The 22329-nt window shown below is 43.8% G+C and overlaps 1 protein-coding gene across 1 annotated transcript; it reads left to right on the top strand.

Moving 5' to 3' along the window:
* Positions 1-11970: 11970 nt before the first annotated feature.
* LOC143520575 (aerolysin-like protein) lies at positions 11971-13436 on the top strand. Its single transcript, XM_077013573.1, has 2 exons — positions 11971-12031; positions 12197-13436. The coding sequence occupies exon 2, from the start codon at positions 12218-12220 to the stop codon at positions 13154-13156; it is 939 nt and encodes a 312-aa protein (XP_076869688.1). The 5' UTR covers positions 11971-12031; positions 12197-12217; the 3' UTR covers positions 13157-13436.
* Positions 13437-22329: the final 8893 nt, after the last annotated feature.

Raw genomic sequence — 22329 nt, 5'->3', positions numbered from 1 at the left:
GTAACGGTATTCACTTTCCTGTAGTCAGTACAGAACCGGAATGCTCCGTCCGGTTTGGGGACCAAAAGGCATGGGGAACTCCAAGGGCTGGAACTAGGAATTGCCAAGCCATGTTTAACCAAGTAGTCTGTCTCAGTACGCATATGGACACGTTTAACTGGACTGATGCGATAGTAGTTTTGCTTAATGGGCCTACTAGTACCAACATCAATGTCATGTTTCAATACATTGGTTTGTCGGGGCACGTCTGTAAAAAGACTTGCATGCTCTGTGCACAAGGACATCAGATCAGCCCGGGCATCAACTGGCAGATGTTGCAAGATCGTGTCCAGCTGACGCATGAGCTCTGAGTTCTGCAGACGGGCAGACAAAACAGATCCAGAATGAGGCGTTAGTCCATCATGCTGATTATCATCATTGTCAACACTATCACACTTCGGCACAACAGTGACAAGAGCCGGACAGGGTTCCGGGCACTCTTGATCTCTACGGGTCACATATGGTTTCAGCATATTTATATGGCACACGCGAAATTTGCGCCTACGATCTGGAGTAGAGATTACATAATTCACATCACTCAATTTCTTATGCACTTCATATGGACCTGAGAATTTTGAACGCAAGGCAGAGCCAGACATGGGCAACAATACCAAAACTTTGTCAAGGGGTCTGAATTCACGAGGCACTGTCTTTTTGTCAAAGGTTGCCTTCATGGCTGACTGGGCAGAGGACAGAGACACTTTAGCGGTATCACAAGCATTGTGGAGTCTTTCACGAAACCTGGTCACGTAGCTCAACAAGTTAGCTTTCACCGAACACGGCTCATTCAGCATTTGGTCTTTTAACAATTTTAGTGGACCACGCACTGTGTGTGCAAACACCAGTTCAGCTGGACTAAAACCAGTGGACTCCTGGACAACTTCACGGAGAGCAAACATTAGGAGGGGTATTCCTTCATCCCACTCCTTTTCAGACTCAACACAGAATGCCCGCAACCGAGCTTTTAAAGTCTGGTGAAAGCGCTCAAGGGCTCCCTGAGATTCTGGATGGAATGCTGAAGAGGTGCGATGGTAACATTTAACTGCTTGAGCAATTGGGAAAACAGCTTGGATGTGAAGTTAGTTCCCTGGTCAGTCTGAATCGTTTTTGGCAACCCAAAAACAGAGCAAAAACGTACAAGCGCTCTAGCAACAGACTTGGCTGTGATGTTTCTTAGAGGAAAAGCATCTGGAAAACGGGTGGCCATGCACATAACAGTAAGTAGGTACTGATTTCCACTTTTACTTTTGGGGAGAGGGCCCACACAGTCCAACAATATATGCTCAAAGGGCTCACCTACCACAGGTATAGGGCGCAGTGGTGCTGGGGGAATAACCTGATTCGGTTTCCCAGCAACCTGACACACATGACAGGAGTTGCAGTACTTCACCACATCTGCCTTTAAACCAGGCCAGAAGAAATGTTGCAGGATACGCTTATATGTTTTGTTAATACCCAAATGACCAGCCATGACGTGATCATGGGCTAGGCTCAAAACATAGGACCTGTACTTCTCAGGTACCACAATTTGAAACACGCTGTCCCATACATTTGAAGCTACCGATGGGGCCCACTTTCTCATTAAGACTGCATTTATCTGATAAAAGGCCACAGGAACTTCATGAACCTTCTCCTGGTCTATCACAGCCGACCTACAGTGGGCAAGTGACTGATCATTCTCTTGAGCAGACACCAGCTCAGCACGACTTACTGGGAGAGTTAGTTCATGACAGACAGAATGGGCCTGCTTCAACAACCCACTGTGGCTATCTACAGGATCTTTTCTGTCTGTACCCTCAACAAACAGATTGGATAGGTCATTTTGCTCCATCATTTTCGCTTTCTGTGCTCTAGTTGTGACACAGACAGAGAAAACCACAGGAAACTCCTCTCTTAAAAGGTCTATATCAAGTGGTAAAGGTTCGGGTACCACTTCCAGACTGGGGAAAACCTTGCCACCAGCCAGGTCATTACCAAGTATGAAATCCACACCAGCAACCGGTAATTTCTCCTGTACAGCTACCCGCACCATTCCACTAATCAACTCTGACTGCAAGTAAACGTGGTGTAGGGGTACGCTAATAGGGGCAAGATCGATCCCACATACAACTACATATGATCCACAAAAGGTGTCTGCTGTGAAAGCAAGCACCTTACTTGAGATAAACGATTGGGCTGCTCCAGTATCTCGCAGGATGCTAATTGGCTTTTTGCACTGTTCTTCCTCAGACAAAGCCACAAAACCATCCAAAATAAATAGACGGAATGCAGCAACACAATGATCTTTACTTGGCACTGATGTAGAAGCAGCCACGCAAGCTACAGACTTGGGTTTATCCTTCCTTTTGATCCACCTAGGGCAGTCTGCAATTAAGTGGCCTGGGCGCCGACAGTAAAAACAAACACGAGCATCGGGAGAGTGTTGTGTAGTCTCAGCTACAGATTTTTCTCTTTTAGGGGACCTCTCAAATACGCGAGCAGCACGCATATAACCACCTTGACCTGTTTTGTCCCTTTCACCTCTTATGCTGCCTGTAGGCAAACATGAAGCTTTCACAGGAAACACTGTCCTATGGGTCAAGACATACTCATCCGTCAGCACCGCCGCCTCTGAAAGGGTGGCAACCTTTTGTTCATTCAGATGTACTACCACCATCTCAGGCACAGAATGTTTAAAATCTTCTAGCAGGACTAGCTCTTTTAACTGCTGAAAGCTAGTTGTTTTTGAGGCAGAACACCACTTCTCAAATAAAACTGTTTTCTCACGAGCAAACTCAACAAACGTTTGGTCTGCAGATCTCTGGTGAGTCCGAAAACGTTGCCTATAAGCCTCAGGCACCAACTCGTACGCTCGTAGTACAGCTGCTTTGACTCTGTCATAATCCAGGCTCTGCTCAATAGTTAAGGAAGAGCATACTTCCTGCGCCTTACCCACCAGTTTGCATTGTAGCAGTAAAGACCACATGTCTTTGGGCCAGTGCAGAGTGGCTGCTACACGCTCAAAAGCGGTAAAATAGGAATCAACCTCTGATTCCCTGAAAGGGGGCACAAGAGAAACGTTTTTGCTTACATCAAACTCAGAAGAGCGCAAGGCAGGTTGTCTGGAAGAAGCACTCCTGCTGGCCTCTAACTCAAGAGCCCGGACACGCAACAACTGCGTCTGCCGTTCCTCCTGCTTAATAGCGAGGTCCAACTCCTTCAGCCTTACAGCCATGTTCAAATCAATGTCACTGAGAGAACCAGCTGCTGGTGGAGAATCAACTACATCCATGCCTGGGGAAGTGTCTGGTGAACGCCCTGTAACCTCAGCAGACAGTAAACCACCACCCCCTACAGCAACACTAGCCCTCTCCAACCCATGTAACCCCGCAACCTGGGCCACAGCAGGACTCCTTGTATCAGGGGACACAGGCAACCTCCGGTCCTCACGCAGCCTCTCAAGTATGGTCTCTCTGATCTCTGCCTTTCTGGCAGAACGTGCCACAGAAACATTGTAAAACTCAGCCACTGACATAAGGTCAGCCTTTCTACACCGCGCTAGAGCTTCAACAGATGGAGACAACACAAACTGCTCCAAATCAAACTCCATCTTAAAACAAAGGAAATGCAAACCAAACACGACAAAACACACCACACCTGCCCACACCAAAAAAAAAGAAGGAAGACAGAGACCCACACACCAACGGCATAGGACGAGCCCCCAATTGTTATGTTTCCCCCGCAAAGGTAACCGGACCAGGAGTTAATGGTCCAACAGAACATGAACCAACACACAAGGGTTTTTAGTCAATCGTGTATTTACATTCACATATAATATACAAGGATAACACATAAGAACACCAAGCCATCTCTCCAGGGGTAAGCCAGGCCAAAACAACAAACAAACCAAAGTAAACCCCACTCTAAGTCCAGACACCAAAACTAGCTACAACTACAAAATAAGTACAAAACAACCAAAGAACAGGCAACTACACTAACTCCCTAACCCACGCAGAAAAACAGGAGGAAACAGACATACATACAAAGAAAATGGCACTTACCCCCTTCTGGCAACACTAAAACAGGACACACAGTTCAACCCTGAGCCACCCACACAGAACACTCAGTGTGTGGGTGTAACACAGTAACAACAGTAACACAACCTGGATACAACCAGTCAACAAACACAAAGAGCCCCCTGCTCCCCCTTCCTCTCGCTCTCCTCTTCTGGCCTCTTGCCACGCCCTTCTGGGGACTTCCTGGATGGACTTCCTGGATGGCTGGCAGGGTGTTACCTCCAGGACAGCACCACCTAGGGACACGGAGGAACAAACAGGCAGACACAACAACAAGACAGCAAACACACACAGAGCACAGCCGTAACAACTGCAATATTTAAAAAATGTCCCTGTGTTTATTTCCGGTGGTGCTTCCCCTCTTCCTCCTCCTCTTCCTCCTCCTCTTCCTCCACCTCCAGGTCTGTGTGAACCTCCCCATTCTGCTGTTCTGCAGCTCCACACTGCAGGGACTCCATCTCTATCAGCTCATGCTGGACTGCTGCTGCCCCCTGCTGGCTCGTAGACACCAGTGCACCACTGTTAGTCAGAATAGTCTTATGCAGTGGTCGTAATGTCCAGCACCAAGACAGGACTTTAAGTCTAGTATATCTAAGAATTTTATCTTATCTTATAAGTTTATCTAGTTTTATACACCTGATAAAACATCTGAATAAATACAGCCTCTCAGACACTTTAGTCTGTGTTCACTGCTTTTCCCTCTGAGTAATATGTTTTGTGATGGGACCTCATGAGAAAACGTCCCCCATTCTTTAAGATCAGGAAGTTGAACAAACACAACACCAGAAACAGAAAAAGGCACGACCAGACACCATGGCAATATCTTTCTCTGAATTATGTTACAGAATGTTACCTTATGCAGTGTGTCCAGTGATGTCAGTAACACGTTACACTAATCTGACTTTTTTCAGTAATGAGTAATGTAATGATTCACCATTTCCAATCCAGTAATCACATTAAAGTTACTTATCCACGTAACTGTACTATTATCCATGTACTGTGCTACTTTTTTCATTTTCCTTAGTAAAAAAATATATTTTTGCTTTCTTCTTGCATCTCGGGGAGTGACATGTGGCCTATGCAACAATTTTAAAGGCTGGATTATACTTGTCACTGCCTGATTTGAACTACACCTGATTTGGACTACACAGTCCTTCACTGCAGTGTTCTCTGTAACTGTCACGGTCACAGCTCCAGACCCTTCGCTGTGGGCGTGCCGTTATGTCGTCTGCGTGCTGTTATGTCCATATTAGTAGTTCCGTGGGTGTGGGTCGTTTGTGAGCGTGTTCGTTGTTGCACCTGTGCCTTGTCTCGAGATCACGAGGGTACGTGTTAATCACCTATTTAATGTGCGTTCGGGCAGTGTCTTGTGCTCGTCTTTGTCTAAAGTTCCGTGCCTGTGTGAGTGTCATCTTGATGTACTTGCGCTCCGCATTGAGCTTAACCGTGTTTTGTTATTTGTTCAACATTAAACGTTCTGTGTTGCACCTTGCGACGCTCGGCGTGCCTCCTTCCTGCGAGCGTCACAGTAACAATATGTGGTAGAGTAAGAAATGCCCCTCAAAAACAGGTGAAGTTACTAGTTACTAAAGTTACTTTACTTTACAATCTAAAGAGTTAGCTCGTAACCTAGGTGTATTAATAGATTCTGATCTCAGTTTTAGCAGCCACAAGATTTCTTGACAAAAGCAAATTGAGAAACTCATTCATGCTTTTGTCTCTAGCAGGGTTGATTACTGTAACAACCTCCTAACAGGACCAAGATCAAACAGCTACAGCTGATTCAAAATGCAGCTACTAAAGTCTCACTAGGAGCAAAAGAAGTGATCACATCACCCCCATTCTTAAGTTCATACAATGGCTACCAGTACAATACAGGATAGACTTCAAGTTGTTACTACTGGTCTATAAATATCCTAATGGTGTAGGACCAGTGTATCTATCTGACAAGCTACAGAGCTTTTAGCCAAGCAGAAATCACAGGTTACTAGGAACTAATCAGTTAGTCCTGCCAAAGGTAAGAACTAAGCAAGGAGAGGCAGCATTTAGCTATTATGCTGTTTCTAAATGGAACCAGCTGTCAGAAGATTATCTTTATATTGTACTCATTTTAATTTATACCGTATTTGATTTCATTATTTAATTAATTTTACTTTCCATTTTAATTCCTATAAAATCTTGTTTAAAATTTTTATGAATTATGTTTTGTGGGCACTACCTTCCCAAGGTGATAGACCTTGGGTCGTAATAAGCTTCTTTTCTTGTGTAAAACTGTCACGGTACGGCGGGCTCCCTACTGGTCGCCTCCGTCTACAGCGGCAGTTGTCGTTGTTATTGTGGGCGTTGTGTTCGTCCCTCGGGTGGGCGGAGCCCGCGATCCGTCTCACCTGAGGGTCGTATGTTTGTCTATATATGTCTTGTCTTTGTACCAGTTGACCGCTGGTTATTATATCCTTAATTTGGATCATGTCACGGGTTTTTAGTTTGTGCACTTTCTAAATTAAACCATTCTTTTTCCCTGAGACTTGGCGTGATTGCTTCCATCTTATTCCGCTCACCCTGCCCATCACAAAAGCACTTTGAATTGCCAGTGTGTAAGAAAGGTGTTATATAAATAAACTTGCCTTGCCTAATAAAACATACACCAATGTAATAATCCTAACATAATGATGTCAACATTAGCAGCAGTGATGACAGCTATGATATTGCTTGGCATAAATCCATGACCACAGTTACACACTGATGGTATGTACAGGAGTGAGGCAGTAGTGTATGTGACTGCCTATTGACCTCTATAATAATCATGACAAAAATGAAGAGCTGTATTACGCTGTAAGCTAATCGCATAAGAATATGCAGTATGTTCAGTCCATGACCAAAGCCTCCAGGTGCTTATGAAGCACACAAGGGAAAGTCAGACAAGTGTGTAATGAAAACAGGTCATATTAGGTGTCGGGCTACGAATGCCCACCAAAGTATCCAGTGAGTGTAGAAATGAACTGCTTGGCCTCATCTGCCGATGTAAACATATGCAGGATGCCGTTGTGTGTAAGACGGAGACGCACTGAGAAGAATATCTCACTCTTTCCATCAATTGTAAAGGTCTACGGACATCATTGAAAGCCTCATGTTCTTTCGCCACTTTAGCCGTGAAGTTTGGGAAAACCACGATGTTTGTACTGGAGTGAGTAATCCACTTATGCGATCTCGCTCGTGCCAAAATGTGCACGCAATCCGAATAATAATGGAATCACACAACAATCGGCCGTGGGCCTCCCCCCTTCTGAACCCAGGGAGTGACATGCTCAGTCCACCACGGGAACCCTTTTGTGTACAGGTTTATTGTAGGTAAGGTATTAAATATGTAGAGGTTTACTAATAATAACACATTACATTTGTACAGGTTTATTGTAGACGAGATGGTAAATATGTACAGGTTTAGTGTAGAGAAGCAGAGGGATTAGCAAAAATAGTCTAAAACACAACAACCTTGTCACGGTACGGCAGGCCCCCTACTGCTCACCCCCGTTCACAGCGGCAGTTGTCTTGTTGTTGCTGTGTTGTGTTCGTCCCTCAGGTGGGCGGGGCCTATGATCCGCCTCACCTGAGGGTTGTTTGTTTGTCTATATATGTCTTGTCTTTGTACCAGTTGACCGCTGGTCATTATATCCTTACTTTGGATCTAAGTCACGGGTTTTTGGTTTGTGCACTTTCTCCATTAAACCATCCATTTTCCCTGAGACTTGGCGTGATCGCTTCCATTTTATTTTGCACTCCCTGCCCGTCACACTACCGTAACCAATAATTAGAGGAAGTGCTGGTATTTGTGGAGACTCAAGAAAAAGCTTCAGGCTGAATTTTAAAACAGGTGGCGTGTAAAGGTTTTATGTTACTGTGACGCCGGGGGCATCGAGACAGAAACAGCCGGAGGCACGGGCTGAGCATGACTGGTTTTATTCTCCGTCATGCAAACAAACAGAAAAACTCAGGCCACTAGGCAGAAACGGTAGAAGAACAACAACACAAAGTTGAAGGTGAGACGAGATGTAAAACAGGTGAGTTGAGTAGCAGACAGGACCTATAATCAGATAAATTGTTATTTTGATACCACACCATACAAAACATGCAATGGTTAGTACAGTAACAACAAAACTATTGTTGTGCCTAATTGTTCAATTGTGAAATTAAAACTCATTTGAATTTATTTTTGACTATAAATATACAGCTAAAATGCAGGGTAAGTCATTTATTGTAGAGGCATTTTGCTTGTATATTTTTTAAATAATCAATCAATCAATCAATCAAATTTTATTTATATAGCGCTTTTTACAACAGTTGTTGTCACAAAGCAGCTTTACAAGTGCCGAGTCCTAGCCCCCAGTGAGCAAGCCAAAGGCGACAGTGGCAAGGAAAAACTCCCTAGTTTTTGCATGAGGAAGAAACCTTGAGAGGAACCAAGACTCAGGGGAGGAACCCATCCTCCTCTGGCCGACACCGGTCACCATGACAACAACAACAATATAGACAGAATGTAGACAGAATGTAAAAGATGCAATAATGTCCATTTAGACCGAAAAAGATGTAATAATGTCCATCATGGTGTAGGCATCCGGTTAGGCAGGAGGTGGCCGGCCAGGATGGATCGCTTGTCTCTCCTCATCTCATTATTCCTCAAGCAGACGGGCAGCCATGTGGAGAAATGAAACAGGGAAAATTAGCTCTGTATGAGGACATATACAGGACAAGTAAAATTATAAACATTTCTGGAGTGTGGCAGCAACTCTGGCACTAAGTTAAATTATTACAGCCTAGCTAAAAAAAATATCATTTTCAAAAAAATAATCATTACATTCTGTCAGATGCACAATACAGCAGTGTTCATAGATTAAATTAAATATACAACAGACATGTAGAATAGCAGTTCCTGCTAACCGCTAATCTTGTGCTAAGATTTAACATGGCAAAAATGTAATTTACGTAAAATTGATTTATACAAAGCATTAAAGTCATGACGTTATTTTGAGACGTGACTGTCTATTTCAAAGGCAAAAGAAGTTGTTAATTTGTTCAGAGCTCATTTGTAGTTCTAACATTTTTATGGTGTTTTTTATTCACTTTTTTCTCTCCCACGTTATTCCTTCAAAGCAGGGGTTTCAAACTCATTTTGATCTGGGGGCCGCATACAACTTAATCGGATCTCAAGAGGGCCAGACCAACTTTTTCCAAAATTACATGGAACTAACAGAGTCCACTTTTTTCTTTCTATTACTGCAAAGAAGAAAATGACAAAAAAATTCTTTATATGAAATTAATTGCCCTTTTACTAAATATATTATGAACTTTCTGCTTTTACTTTTAACTTTTTAAGAAAAGTATGTGCAATTTCAACAACACTTTTACCAATAGCGAACCGTGACCATTAAACCTGGGCCCGCTACCACCCCCCCCCCCCCCCCCCCGAAAAAATGTGTTTCCTTTCCTAATTAACTGCAATAAATAAAAAACTGAGACGACAGTACAGCTTTAGAAATGCAATAAACAATAATATCTGTACTAGATAACTTCTTAAGCAAAATAAGGTTCACAGCTCCGTGTTCATCGGAAGTGGAATATGCAAACAACGCGCTCGAGGCAATAAATCGAAACTAGCTAGCGGCGGTACGCTAACGACAGCTAGCGTCGCCACAGCGGGCGGAAAATACCATACAGTTAAGCCTGCCCACTAAGAGGGAAGATATGATTGGTCAATTTTACTGTCATTTGAAACTGGTATTGCGCTTAATTATCACTGCCAGGTACTCTGTAAACGAACAGCGGGCATCACAGTACTGATAAGAGGGAGACACAGGCTCACAGGCTTCCACTTAACCCCTCACCTTCCAACACAGATTGAATAGACACGGTTGAATAATGTTTTGCTTATATTTTTGTAATTGTTTAGATGATTGATTGTCAATCATCGATTGTCAAACTGTAAGTAGATAAAAAAAAATTGGATAAATTATATACAGGGCTCTCAAGTTTTGGATTCATGTCAGAGTGTGAGAGTTGTTGACGGGGGTGGCGAACGTTAATTGTTGAGCGGGGGGGTATGGCGAACGTGAGTTGTTGAGCGGGGGGGGGGGGGGGTATGGCGAACGTGAGTTGTTGAGCGGGGGGGGGGGGGTTGTATATCGCGATCGATCGCCAGTGGAGGGCGACATAGATATGGATCGGAGGTAAATAATCTAGATTTTTTTTCTCGCCGTGTGAAATCGGAAGTGTGGCGTGTGAAGACGGTCAAATGCGTGTGTCACATGCTCAATGCGTGAGACTTGAGAGCCCTGTTATATATATTTATGTTTTAAGAAAATTTTAGGCCCTCAGAGAGGGCGTAGAGGGCCCTGACGGTTCCCCACTGACTTTTACTCAGTTAAACATTTATTTAAGTGCATTATGCATAAAAACTGATCAAAGACATTTTCCACATCTGGGAAGCAATTCTGAACACATGAACTTAACATTTTTCTTGAAAAATTCAACACTGTGTCCACTTTTCTCTTTTTTGACAAAAACATTTCTCTTAAGAGGGTGCCATGGTCAACAGAAAAAGCAGGTAAAGCGATAGAATTGAATAAAATACGCCCCTAGCAGACAATATATGAACTGCAGATTTTAAATGGAGTTTATTCTTCTTTAATAATGCAGCTTTATTCTGTGGGCTGGACTGAACCCCCTGGTGGGCCGGTTCTGGCCCACAGGCTGTATGTTTGACACCCCTGCTTTACAGCTTCAAAAATATATTATGCAAATTCTGTGATTTAGCAACTTCTAGCAACTTTTAGGTGTGCTGCACTCTCTCTCTCTCACACACACACACACACACACACACACACACATTGCTCGCTTCATTCATCCTCAGGTTTTCTTCAGTTCTATTTCAGTTTGGATGATATAAAGTTACTTGGTGAACTGGTTTTGTAACGTACACCCTGCATTTGACAAGACAGAGCTGAAAACGGCTTGTGTGACGTCGGGGTTTTTTTTTACTGTCTGCTTTTGCTTAGTTTGGCTGGTGATATCAAGTCAGTTGGAACACATTGCTCGTAGTGAACCAGGATGACATATTATTTCCATTTACCATCACTGGATGTTTGCATGAATCACCAAGTTCACGCAGATCATTAAAAAATAAAGTCTTACAGACCACTTACACACTAAATAGCTGAACACACAAGATCAATCCAATTTCACACTTAAAATAATGTACCGATTTAAGCCCCACTTCTGGTTAAACCACGTCTGATTCAGGTTTAACCTCCATGATACATATCAGATCATTTAGATTGTTGAACAGATACAGATAGTGGTGCACTCACTACTCCCTAGTAGAAAGCTGTTAGGCCTGAATGCAAGTATGGGCAATGCTTTAAAGTTACGAAACTCCACAAATGAATGTAAAAATGGATTTAGCTAGAGTTCATTAATCCAAAAAGCAAACACAGAACAACTATTGGTGATAAGAATGAAACATATTTGTCACGGGTGAAACAATAATTTCATATTCCAGAAGCTAATAATTTTTAGAGGAAATGCACCAAACAGTTTTAAAGTAGCTGTGTGAATTGGAACAGAACCAAAAGAGTCCATAGCATTACTGAAGACTGTGACCATTCATCTTGCATTTTATCTGACTTTTCAGACATTAACTGTATTAGATAGATAGATAGATAGATAGATAGATAGATAGATAGATAGATAGATAGATAGATAGATCTTTATTGATCCCTTTGGGGGGGTTTCCCTCAGGGAAATTAACAAGTCATGACTGAACATGTCCCACTCACCAAACACATTTCTCCAGAAGCCCCACCCACTTTGTGAGACCCACCCACTCTATTCGCTGTTTAAGAGACCATGCAGTGTACTTTTTTCCAGCCTCTATTCACAACTTTACTGTAAGTATGTCTACTGTTCTTAGGGGAGTGGTGCATGTCATTTAAAATTTGTAGTGTTTTACATTATTGCTAATGATACTGTTCCTTCTATTGTCGTGTATTTATAGATAATGTGTGCTGAGGCCTAAAGACATATTGTACAGTTATTGTCTTTGGGTTTTTTAGGTTTGTATTAAGAGCAAAACCATGTCATACTTGGCTGACCTCCACGTTATCGGTGGGAACGGAGGTAGTGCATTTACCTTCGATGGTACTGGCAGTGGATCCACCCTGACAAAGCTGTGGGTGTGGGCCGGAGGGTGGCAGATCAAAGCCATTAAGGTGTGGCTTTCTAATGGGCAGAACAAACAGTTTGGAAATCCTGATGGGAAATTTTCAGAATTTACGTTTGAAGACGGAGAGCATTTTACTTCCCTTTCACTGTGGGGAAATGGAGCTGGATCTCGTCTGGGTGGTATGAAGTTCAAGACCAACCGCTCCCGAGAGTTTTCTGCATATATGACAGACTGGGGCCTGAAAACAGAATATCCAATTGATGTTGGATCTGGAATCTGCATGGGAGTCACAGGGCAATCAGGTTCAGACATTGACTGCTTAGGCTTCATGTTCATTAACACCATCAAGTCTACTGTGTTAACTGATGTGAATTATACCACACTACATGATGTGATACCCAAGGTGGCTGTTGAGGAACTCAAATCCATGACTTACACCAACAATACTAGTGAGATGCAAGAGTACACATTAGAATCCTCAAAAAAACTCACCAAAAAGTCTTCCTGGTCTCTGACCGGTAAGATTGAATTCACCTACCACTGTGAAGTGAAGGCAGGCATTCCTGAGGTTGCTGAAGTAACTGCTGGGTACGGTTTTACAGTGGGAATTGAAAGCACTTATGGTTTAGAGAACTCTGAAGAGAGAATGGAGCTGTTCTCTTTCCCTGTCAAAGTTCCCCCAGGGAAAACAGTAACTGTAAAAATCACGATTGGCCGGGTCACTGTTGATCTACCTTACAAAGGCACAGTGCAGATTACCTGCTTCAACGACAGTGTTTTGCAGTTTCCGGTCAGTGGGACCTACAAGGGGGTCACTTACACTGATGGAAAAACAGTTATTAAGGAGTGAATATATCAGCAAAACACTTGTCTGGTTCTTTCTGTAATCCTTGTAAGGGCTTTGTGAGCTTTGCTTGCACACACAAAAAATTATATTTGTCAGAGGTTCTTTATATAAAGTTGTACCATGGTGGTGTGGTAATGAAGCATATACTGGCCTGGGATAACAAATTTAAATCCAAACGCTAAAACCACATAATTGTTTTTCTGGTGTCTGACTTTGTGACATTTCAGTGCTTTTTTTACTGTATTACTTTCTATCAATAAAACATCTTTGGCATTGTGTGTGACTCATTTTGACACCAACTTTTCTAAATCTCATTTGGTGGTTGAGAGTTGTGTAGGATTAGTTGACAGGGACTTATTAGTCAGTACCACAACCTGCAGCAGAAACCCATGTGTCCTTCACTGTAGACAGTATGAGCTGTATGAGTTGTGTGAAATCAGGTGATTAGTCTTGTATACCAAACGTTTTAAAGAGGTCATCTTTACTTTCTGTAGTCCACGAGTCAAGGGAACTAAATTGATTTATTAAATGATCAGGAGGTATAAGGTCAGTGCAGCACTCAGACAACATAATACAAACACAGAGACCTGAGAATAACAAGCAACACATGCATTCTGGGCATTAAAGTAACATAAATCAATCCAGCCAGGCTGTCATGCCTCAGGTGGTAACCGCTGAGCTGAGACATTGCTTCATAATGTTTGAGTTTGATACATTGTTTCATAATGTTTGGGGATGACATGGATGAGCAAAGGCAGCAGAATTTCATCATCACCGTTGAACACCTGTAAGAGCACTTTGTAGGTGAAAATGTAACCCGGGCAGATAAATACATATATTAGAAACCCAGTTTGGTTGAGAAATGTTTACTTTGTGGGTATATATATATATATATATATATATATATATATATATATATATATATATATATATATATATATATATGTGTGTGTGTAGTGTGTATGTTGTATATGGTGTATATGGAGTGTAAATGTGTGTGGTGTGTATGATGTGATGATATTGTAGTGTATACGGTGTGTGTGTGTGTATCTGTGTGTGAGAGAGAGAGTGATTGTGTGTGAATGATGGTGTGTATACGTGTTACGATTGAAAGACACGGAGACACCAACTCTCGTAGCTACGTAGCAGTGGTCAATCCGGTGCGGGGTCGTGAAGGGAGAGCAGAGTCCGTAAGGTATCCGAGGGCTAGGCAGGAGACGAGGGCTAGGGAACAGGCGTAAGTATGTGAGGAATGTGGGCGTGGTGATGGGGAACAGCTGAGCGGAAGGGTATAAGTAGTGTAGAATGTGGGCGTGGTGATGGGGAACAGCTGAGCAGAAGTGTATAAGTATGTGAGGAATGGGGGCGTGGTGATGGGGAACAGCTGAGCAGAGTAGCAATCAGGTGACATTCCTGACAATACGATATGAATGAAGGTGGGTGTATGGCATGAAAGAAGGTGAGTGTGTGAACATTAACGTGTGTATGAAAATGTGTATAGTGTGTGTGTTTGTGTGTGTCTGAGTGATGTGTGTCAGACAGAGATGTATGTGTGTGTGGGAAGGGGTGCTGCTGGTTGTGAGAGGGTTAGAGTGTAATGTGTGTAGAGTCTAGTGTGTGTTAAGTTGTTTATGGTGTGTGGGAATATATGTGGTGTGTATGAAGGTGTGTAGTCTGTATGGTGTATACAGTCCCTGACATAAGTTCTGTCGCTTATCCATGTTGTGGAAACAAAAGCTTATAACCTGACTTTAAATTCATCGATTGGTTTTAGAAATGACTCATATGAAAGCTGAAACCCTCCCAAATGAGATTTAATTTATGAAAATAAATTTGCTTCAATGCAAAAATATTGATCATTTAATTTACACACAAAGGTCAGATTTTGGCAAGACAAAAGTTTTGTTGCCCACAGAAAGTAAGGTGTAGGCCTAAATTAAACAAATAATTCACTTCATATACAAATATATGCTTCATAACACTGGTGAATGACGTTGTGGTGCTATTAGAGCCATATTTAATATTTTGTGTGACTTCCACGAGCTTGAAGGACCGCATCCATGCAGTTTGGCAATGATTCATACAATTTATTGATGAAGTCATCAGGAATAGCAAAGAATGCAGTCTTACATGCCTCCCAGAGTTCATCAAAATTCATTGGTTTTGTCTTCCAAGCTTCCTCTTTCATCCTACCCCAAACATGCTCAATGATGTTCATGTCTGGTAAAAGACCCCTTTTATGATTGGGAATGTAAGATGTAGCTAATATTTCTTGATATTTTAGGCTTTTGATAAGATAAGATAAGATAGTCCTTTATTGATCCCGCAGCGGGGAAATTTGCAATATTTCAGCAGCAGAGAGGAAGGGACAAGGAGAGGGAGTAAAAAGACAATATATAAAGTAGATAATAATTTAAAATTTAAAAAATTTAAAAAACAAAAACTAAAAAAAAAGTATGTTTACTGGTTACAGAAATATGTGCTATTAAAAAATGTAGTAATCTTATGTAAGGTGTTATTGCACATAGAAGTGGTAGCTATTGCACATTAGCCGTATTGAAAGAAGAATTGCACAGTTTGTCCGGCATGTGGTAGCAATGTTAACATTAACTACAGATTATTGAGTGCAGTGCGTGTTGAACAGTCTAACGGTGTGTGGAAGGAAGGACCTGCGGTATCTCTCCTTCACGCACCGCGGGTGCAGCAGCCGGGCACTGAAGGAGCTGCTCAGTGCTGAGAGTGAGTGGTGCATGGGGTGGGACAGGTTCTTTAGCATGTGTTTTAGCTTAGACCTCATTCTCCTCTCTCCCACCACCTCCACTGGGTCAAGAGGACACCCGAGGACAGAGCTGCACTTCCTTATGATCCTGTCCAGTCTCTTCCTGTCAGCTGTGGAGATGCTGCTACCCCAGCAGACCACTCCATAGAATATGGCTGATGCCACCACAGCATCAAAGAAGGACCTCAGGAGTGACCCCTGCACACCAAAGGATCTGAGTCTCCTTAGGAGATACAGTCTGCTCTGACCCTTCCTGTAGAGAGCAGCTGTGTTGTCAGTCCAGTCCAGCTTGTTGTTAAGGTGGACACCAAGATATTTGTGGGTGTGGAGCAGTGTGGGTGTGGGAGTGGGGAGGTCAGTGTGGGTGTGGGAGTGGGGGGAGGGCAGTGTGGGTGTGGGAGTGGGGGGAGAGCAGGGTGGGTGTGGGAGTGGGGGGAGAGCAGGGTGGGTGTGGGAGTGGGGGGAGAGCAGGGTGGGAGTGGGAGTGGTGTTTGTGTAGTGGGGGAGCAGGAGAATGATCAAACCTATTGAAGAAGAGATTGAGTTCTTCTGGTCCCCCACTGTGAGTCAAACTTCTTGTGACCTGAAGTAGTGTTGAGACTATTCCAGACTCCACTGTGAGTCAGACTTCTTGTGACCTGAAGTAGTGTTAAGACTATTCCAGACTCCACTGTGAGTCAAACTTCTTGTGGCCTGAAGTAGTGTTGAGACTATTCCAGACTCCACTGTGAGTCAAACTTCTTGTGGCCTGAAGTAGTGTTGAGACTATTCCAGACTCCACTGTGAGTCAGACTTCTTGTGACCTGAAGTAGTGTTGAGACTATTCCAGACTCCACTGTGAGTCAGACTTCTTGTGACCTGAAGTAGTTTTGAGACTATTCCAGACTCCACTGTGAGTCAGACTTCTTGTGACCTGAAGTAGTGTTGAGACTATTCCAGACTCCACTGTGAGTCAGACTTCTTGTGGCCTGAAGTAGTGTTGAGACTATTCCAGACTCCACTGTGAGTCAGACTTCTTGTGACCTGAAGTAGTGTTGAGACTATTCCAGACTCCACTGTGAGTCAGACTTCTTGTGGCCTGAAGTAGTGTTGAGACTATTCCAGACTCCACTGTGAGTCAGACTTCTTGTGACCTGAAGTAGTGTTGAGACTATTCCAGACTCCACTGTGAGTCAGACTTATTGTGACCTGAAGTAGTGTTGAGACTATTCCAGACTCCACTGTGAGTCAGACTTCTTGTGGCCTGAAGTAGTGTTGAGACTATTCCAGACTCCACTGTGAGTCAGACTTCTTGAGACCTGAAGTAGTGTTGAGACTATTCCAGACTCCACTGTGAGTCAGACTTCTTGTGACCTGAAGTAGTGTTGAGACTATTCCAGACTCCACTGTGAGTCAGACTTCTTGTGACCTGAAGTAGTGTTGAGACTATTCCAGACTCCACTGTGAGTCAGACTTCTTGTGACCTGAAGTAGTGTTGAGACTATTCCAGACTCCACTGTGAGTCAGACTTCTTGAGACCTGAAGTAGTGTTGAGACTATTCCAGACTCCACTGTGAGTCAATCAATCAATCAATCAATCAATCAATCAAATTTTATTTATATAGCGCTTTTTACAACAGTTGTTGTCACAAAGCAGCTTTACAAGTGCCGAGTCCTAGCCCCCAGTGAGCAAGCCAAAGGCGACAGTGGCAAGGAAAAACTCCCTAGTTTTTGCATGAGGAAGAAACCTTGAGAGGAACCAAGACTCAGGGGGGGAACCCATCCTCCTCTGGTCGACACCGGTCACCATGACAACAACAACAATATAGACAGAATGTAGACAGAATGTAAAAGATGCAATAATGTCCATTTAGACCGAAAAAGATGTAATAATGTCCATCATGGTGTAGGCATCCGGTTAGGCAGGAGGTGGCCGGCCAGGATGGATCGCTTGTCTCTCCTCATCTCATTATTCCTCAAGCAGGCGGGCAGCCATGTGGAGAAATGAAACAGGGAAAATTAGCTCTGTATGAGGACATATACAGGACAAGTAAAATTATAAACATTTCTGGAGTGTGGCAGCAACTCCGGCACTAAGTTAAATTATTACAGCCTAGCTAAAAAAAAGGCAGAACCAGAAGGTAACATAGGCTTGGGGGCATTCTGAGACAATGGCATCCGTCCACTGCACTGTCAACAAACTTGAGTGACCACGAGCAGTGACAGGATGACAGCACCAGCACCCCAGTCTACCATAAAACCCTTCGTCTATGAACCCCTGGATCTGTACCTTTATCGAGGGGAATATTAATTATCAAACGCTAGACTAAATAAGTGGGTTTTCAACCTAGATTTAAAGATTGTGACTGTGTCAAGAGTCCCGGACACATTTAGGAAGATTAGGAAGATTTAGGAAGAAGTCAGACTTCTTGTGACCTGAAGTAGTGTTGAGACTATTCCAGACTCCACTGTGAGTCAGACTTCTTGTGACCTGAAGTAGTGTTGAGACTATTCCAGACTCCACTGACGTTGTTCTGCTGCAATTGGTCCTCCATCTTCCTCCTGTAGATGGTTTTACCCTCTCTGATCTTCCTCCTGTAGATGGTTTTACCATCTCTGATCTTCCTCCTGTAGATGTTTTTACCCTCTCTGATCCTCCTCCTGTAGATGGTTTTACCCTCTCTGATCTTCCTCCTGTAGATGGTTTTACCCTCTCTGATCTTCCTCCTGTAGATGGTTTTACCATCTCTGATCTTCCTCCTGTAGATGGTTTTACCCTCTCTGATCTTCCTCCTGTAGATGGTTTTACCATCTCTGATCTTCCTCCTGTAGATGTTTTTACCCTCTCTGATCTTCCTCCTGTAGATGGGTTTACCATCTCTGATCTTCCTCCTTAGTTCCTTCTGCACAGACTTCATCTCCTCCTTGTCACCCTGTCTAAAAACCCTCTTCTTCTCCTTCAGTAGAGCCTTTATATCGGAGTTGATCCAGGGTTTGTTGTTGGAGAAACACCGCACACTCCTGGTGGGTACAGTGTTTTCCACACAGAAGTTGACATAGTCCGTTATGCAGTGTGTGAGGCCCTCAATGTCGTCCCCGTGAGGATCACACAGTTCCTCCCACAGTGTTGTGCTGAAACAGTCCTTCAGAGCCTCTTCAGCCTCTGTAGTCCATTTCTTCACTGTGCGAGTGACAGCTGGCTCTCTGTGTACAAGGGGTTTGTATACAGGCAGGAGATGAACCAGGTTGTGATCTGATCTGCCCAGGGGAGGGAGGGGTGAAGAGTCATATGCCCCCTCTGTACTGGCATAGAACAGGTCAAGTGTTTTAATGTCTCTGGTGTGACAGGTGACGTACTGGGTGAAGGAAGAGCCCAAAGTTGAGAAGGGGGATGAGTGATTGAAATCCCCTGAGATGAAAAGGAGAGCCTGTGGGTGTTGGGTTTGGATCCTGCTCACAGCTGCATGAAGGATCTCACAGGCAGTGTCAGCGTCAGCAGATGGGGGTACATACGCTACTATCGCGATAGGATGCCAGAACTCCAGAGGGAGATAGTAAGGCCTCATGCCAACGGCTAACAGTTCAATATCTTTGCAGCAGGTTTGCTCTTTAATAGTGATGTGCCCAGAGTTACACCATCTATCATTCACAAACACTGCCAGTCCTCCTCCCTTCCTCTTACCGCTCTCCGCTGTCCTGTCCGCCCGAATGAGGTGGAATCCGTCCAGAGAGACAACCATGTCCGGAGCTAGCGCCGTTAGCCATGTCTCTGTAAACATCATCAGGCTACATTCACGGTATTCCCTCTGGTGCCGGGTCAGCGCCGCTAACTCGTCCATCTTATTGGGGAGAGATCTTACATTCCCCATGATGACAGAAGGAAGAACCGCTTTGTAGCGTCTCCTCCTCGCCCGGCGCTGAACCCCCGCACGGGACCCTCAGTGCTTCCTCCGCAGCTCGCGGGGGATCTCGGGTCGTTCACCTGGGTGTAGCCTTGCTATGCTAAAGGCTAACAGCTGATCACGACTGTAAACAAAGAGACCGCCAGCCGGCTCCGCGATCACGTGTGTGAGAAGTGAAAAAAACAAAACAAACAAAAGCGCAAACGTCCCTAGTTTAATGTCCATGGTGCGCGGACAGTGTAAGAGTGCTAACTTAACTGGTGGCACTAGAAAATGAAAAAGAAAAAAGAGAGAGAGGGGGAAAAAAAAGCTCACGGTGAGCAGGAGCTGCTGTAACTGGCTGCCACTCGCACGGCGCCGGAAGTAGAAGATATTGCCTTCCACCTTGCAAATGTTTTGCACACCCCCATACTGAATGTAACCCCAGACCATGATCTGTCCACCATCGAACTTGACTGTTTTCTGGGTGAATCTTGGATCCACACTGAAGATTCATCTGAGAAATCCACCTTCTGCCACTTTTCCAGCATCCATCCATTTAGCAGGCTGTGGGCCTTGGCAAATGCCACATGGTTTTTTACCTGCCTTTTGTTTAGTGCTGGCTTCTGGGCACTGAATCGACCATGGAGGACATTTCAAGACAAAATTCTACAAACTGTTCTAGTTGACACAGAGACTTGAGGTGACCAGGCCTGGTGGAGCTCTGCAGCAGTGGAATAGGGACTGGCTTTGGATTTTCTAACCAACAAATGTTCCTCCCGAGCAGTTGTCTTGTGGGGTTTGCCGGACCTGGGCTTGTCAAAAACATCTCCAGTCTCTTCAAATCTTTTTTTTATTCTTTGTACTTGACGCTGAGACACATTAAAGGTGCCAGCCACCTCTGCAGTGGATTTGGTCTTCAGCGTCTTGATAATCAAGGCTTTGGTCGCAGGATGGTTTTTTGGCATGTTGTCAGAAGTCAAGTTGCAGTGCAAGTAAAGGTCTGGGGTGCTGGAGTTCTTTTTATCAGGCATGAAAACGGGTAAGGGGTCAAAAAGGTGAGAAGACCATGGGGGGGTTGGTTGGTGCAGGTACAGTGACAGGTGACTGGGGGGTGGGGGGGGTTGCTCTAGTGTACGGGAGTACGGCACCAGGTGATGCCACGGTGGTACGGCGACGGGTAATGCCAAATATAGTAAAATCCATAATAGTAAAAATACCAAAATTTGCGGATTAGTTTACTTCTCACTTTAGACCCGCGGGGACGCTAGTGAACGTTCCAGGAGGAGCGAGTAACTAGTAGGCTACTATGTTTGTGAATGTAGCAAAACGGTGACAGAAGCTACAGCAGCGACTAAAAATAATAGCAACATAATAGCAACAGCTTAGTAGCTTTGACATGGCAAGCCTTCCCTGTTGACTTCTCTCAACTTCTCTCTGTCAATGGATGGAGCCAGATTTGTAAACGTGAGAAACTCGCTTTCGCCATTCCAGATGGCTCAGTCAAAACCATTACGTCTTAATGAACCAATAAATAACATCAGAAAATTAGTGTAAAAAATACCAGGGTTCACGTGTTTTTATTTGGTCACAAAAGGCTTCTAACAGGGGCTAAAGCACAGGGGAGGCTATCAAATGACAAGAGTTTACAACTTCATCTTCAACCTTTTCAGCCCTGGCGCGAATGTTATCCTCACACGTCCCTGGATTCAATAAACCCTTAATTAACTCGCACTTCAGACAGAACCACAGCGCGTTGCCTCAGTATCACCAGTTCATACAAGTGACATCAAGGAAGTATGAAACACTTAGTAATGACGCTTGTTTGTTAAACAATATTCTTTAGTTATCTGATAGTATGTTTAAGCGCGAAACACAGTTAGAACTACAGACACACTAGAAACACTAGACACTTGTTTCTTATTTTATGTCACCGTTAGCTACACAGGGTTGACGCGAACTTAATAGGTCTATCTATCTACCTATTTTTCACAAGAGCTTGTGGCTAGCTCTGATAGCGTTCAATGCAAGCTGTACCAAATGGCAGTAACTTTCTTTCACCGCAAAATATGAAAACAATTGAAACCATTACTAATCCAATTAAATCCACTGGGAAATGTACGATCTGGTAAATGTAGTGGTAAATGTACGCTCTTCTGCCCTGTCCCTGGCGTAGATAGCACTAGGTCCTGCTTCTCGTCCTGCTTAGCATCACAACATGAATGAAGAATGTTTGTATGATTGAAACACAATTTGGCCTCTATGACAAGTACCCGACGCTGTAGAAGCAAAAGTCCAGGGGGTGGAGCTGGATCTAGATCCAACTCCTCCCACCGTCCATAGTTTCTTTTGGTCGGTCCAGGGGGTGGGCGGAGCTGCATCTAATCCAACTCCTCCTACGTGTCGCTTACGTTTTCCAACCAGAAAATATAAATCCAATAAATTCACCCTTAAGACTTTTACCGTTTAACACTAGAAGTCCCAGAGAAGGGTCTTTCAACACTTCTACCATCGGAACCCAGAGAAGGGTCGAGAGA

Source organism: Brachyhypopomus gauderio, chromosome 1 (genome assembly GCF_052324685.1).
Source record: "Brachyhypopomus gauderio isolate BG-103 chromosome 1, BGAUD_0.2, whole genome shotgun sequence".
NCBI classification, from domain to species: domain Eukaryota; kingdom Metazoa; phylum Chordata; class Actinopteri; order Gymnotiformes; family Hypopomidae; genus Brachyhypopomus; species Brachyhypopomus gauderio.
Note: the sequence above shows the minus strand (reverse complement) of the source record. Positions and strands in the feature narration are given on the sequence as shown.

Bases quoted from the DNA above. Each gene is read 5' to 3' on its own strand.
- LOC143520575 (XM_077013573.1), top strand. From the start codon at position 12,218: ATGTCATACTTGGCTGACCTCCACGTTATCGGTGGGAACGGAGGTAGT.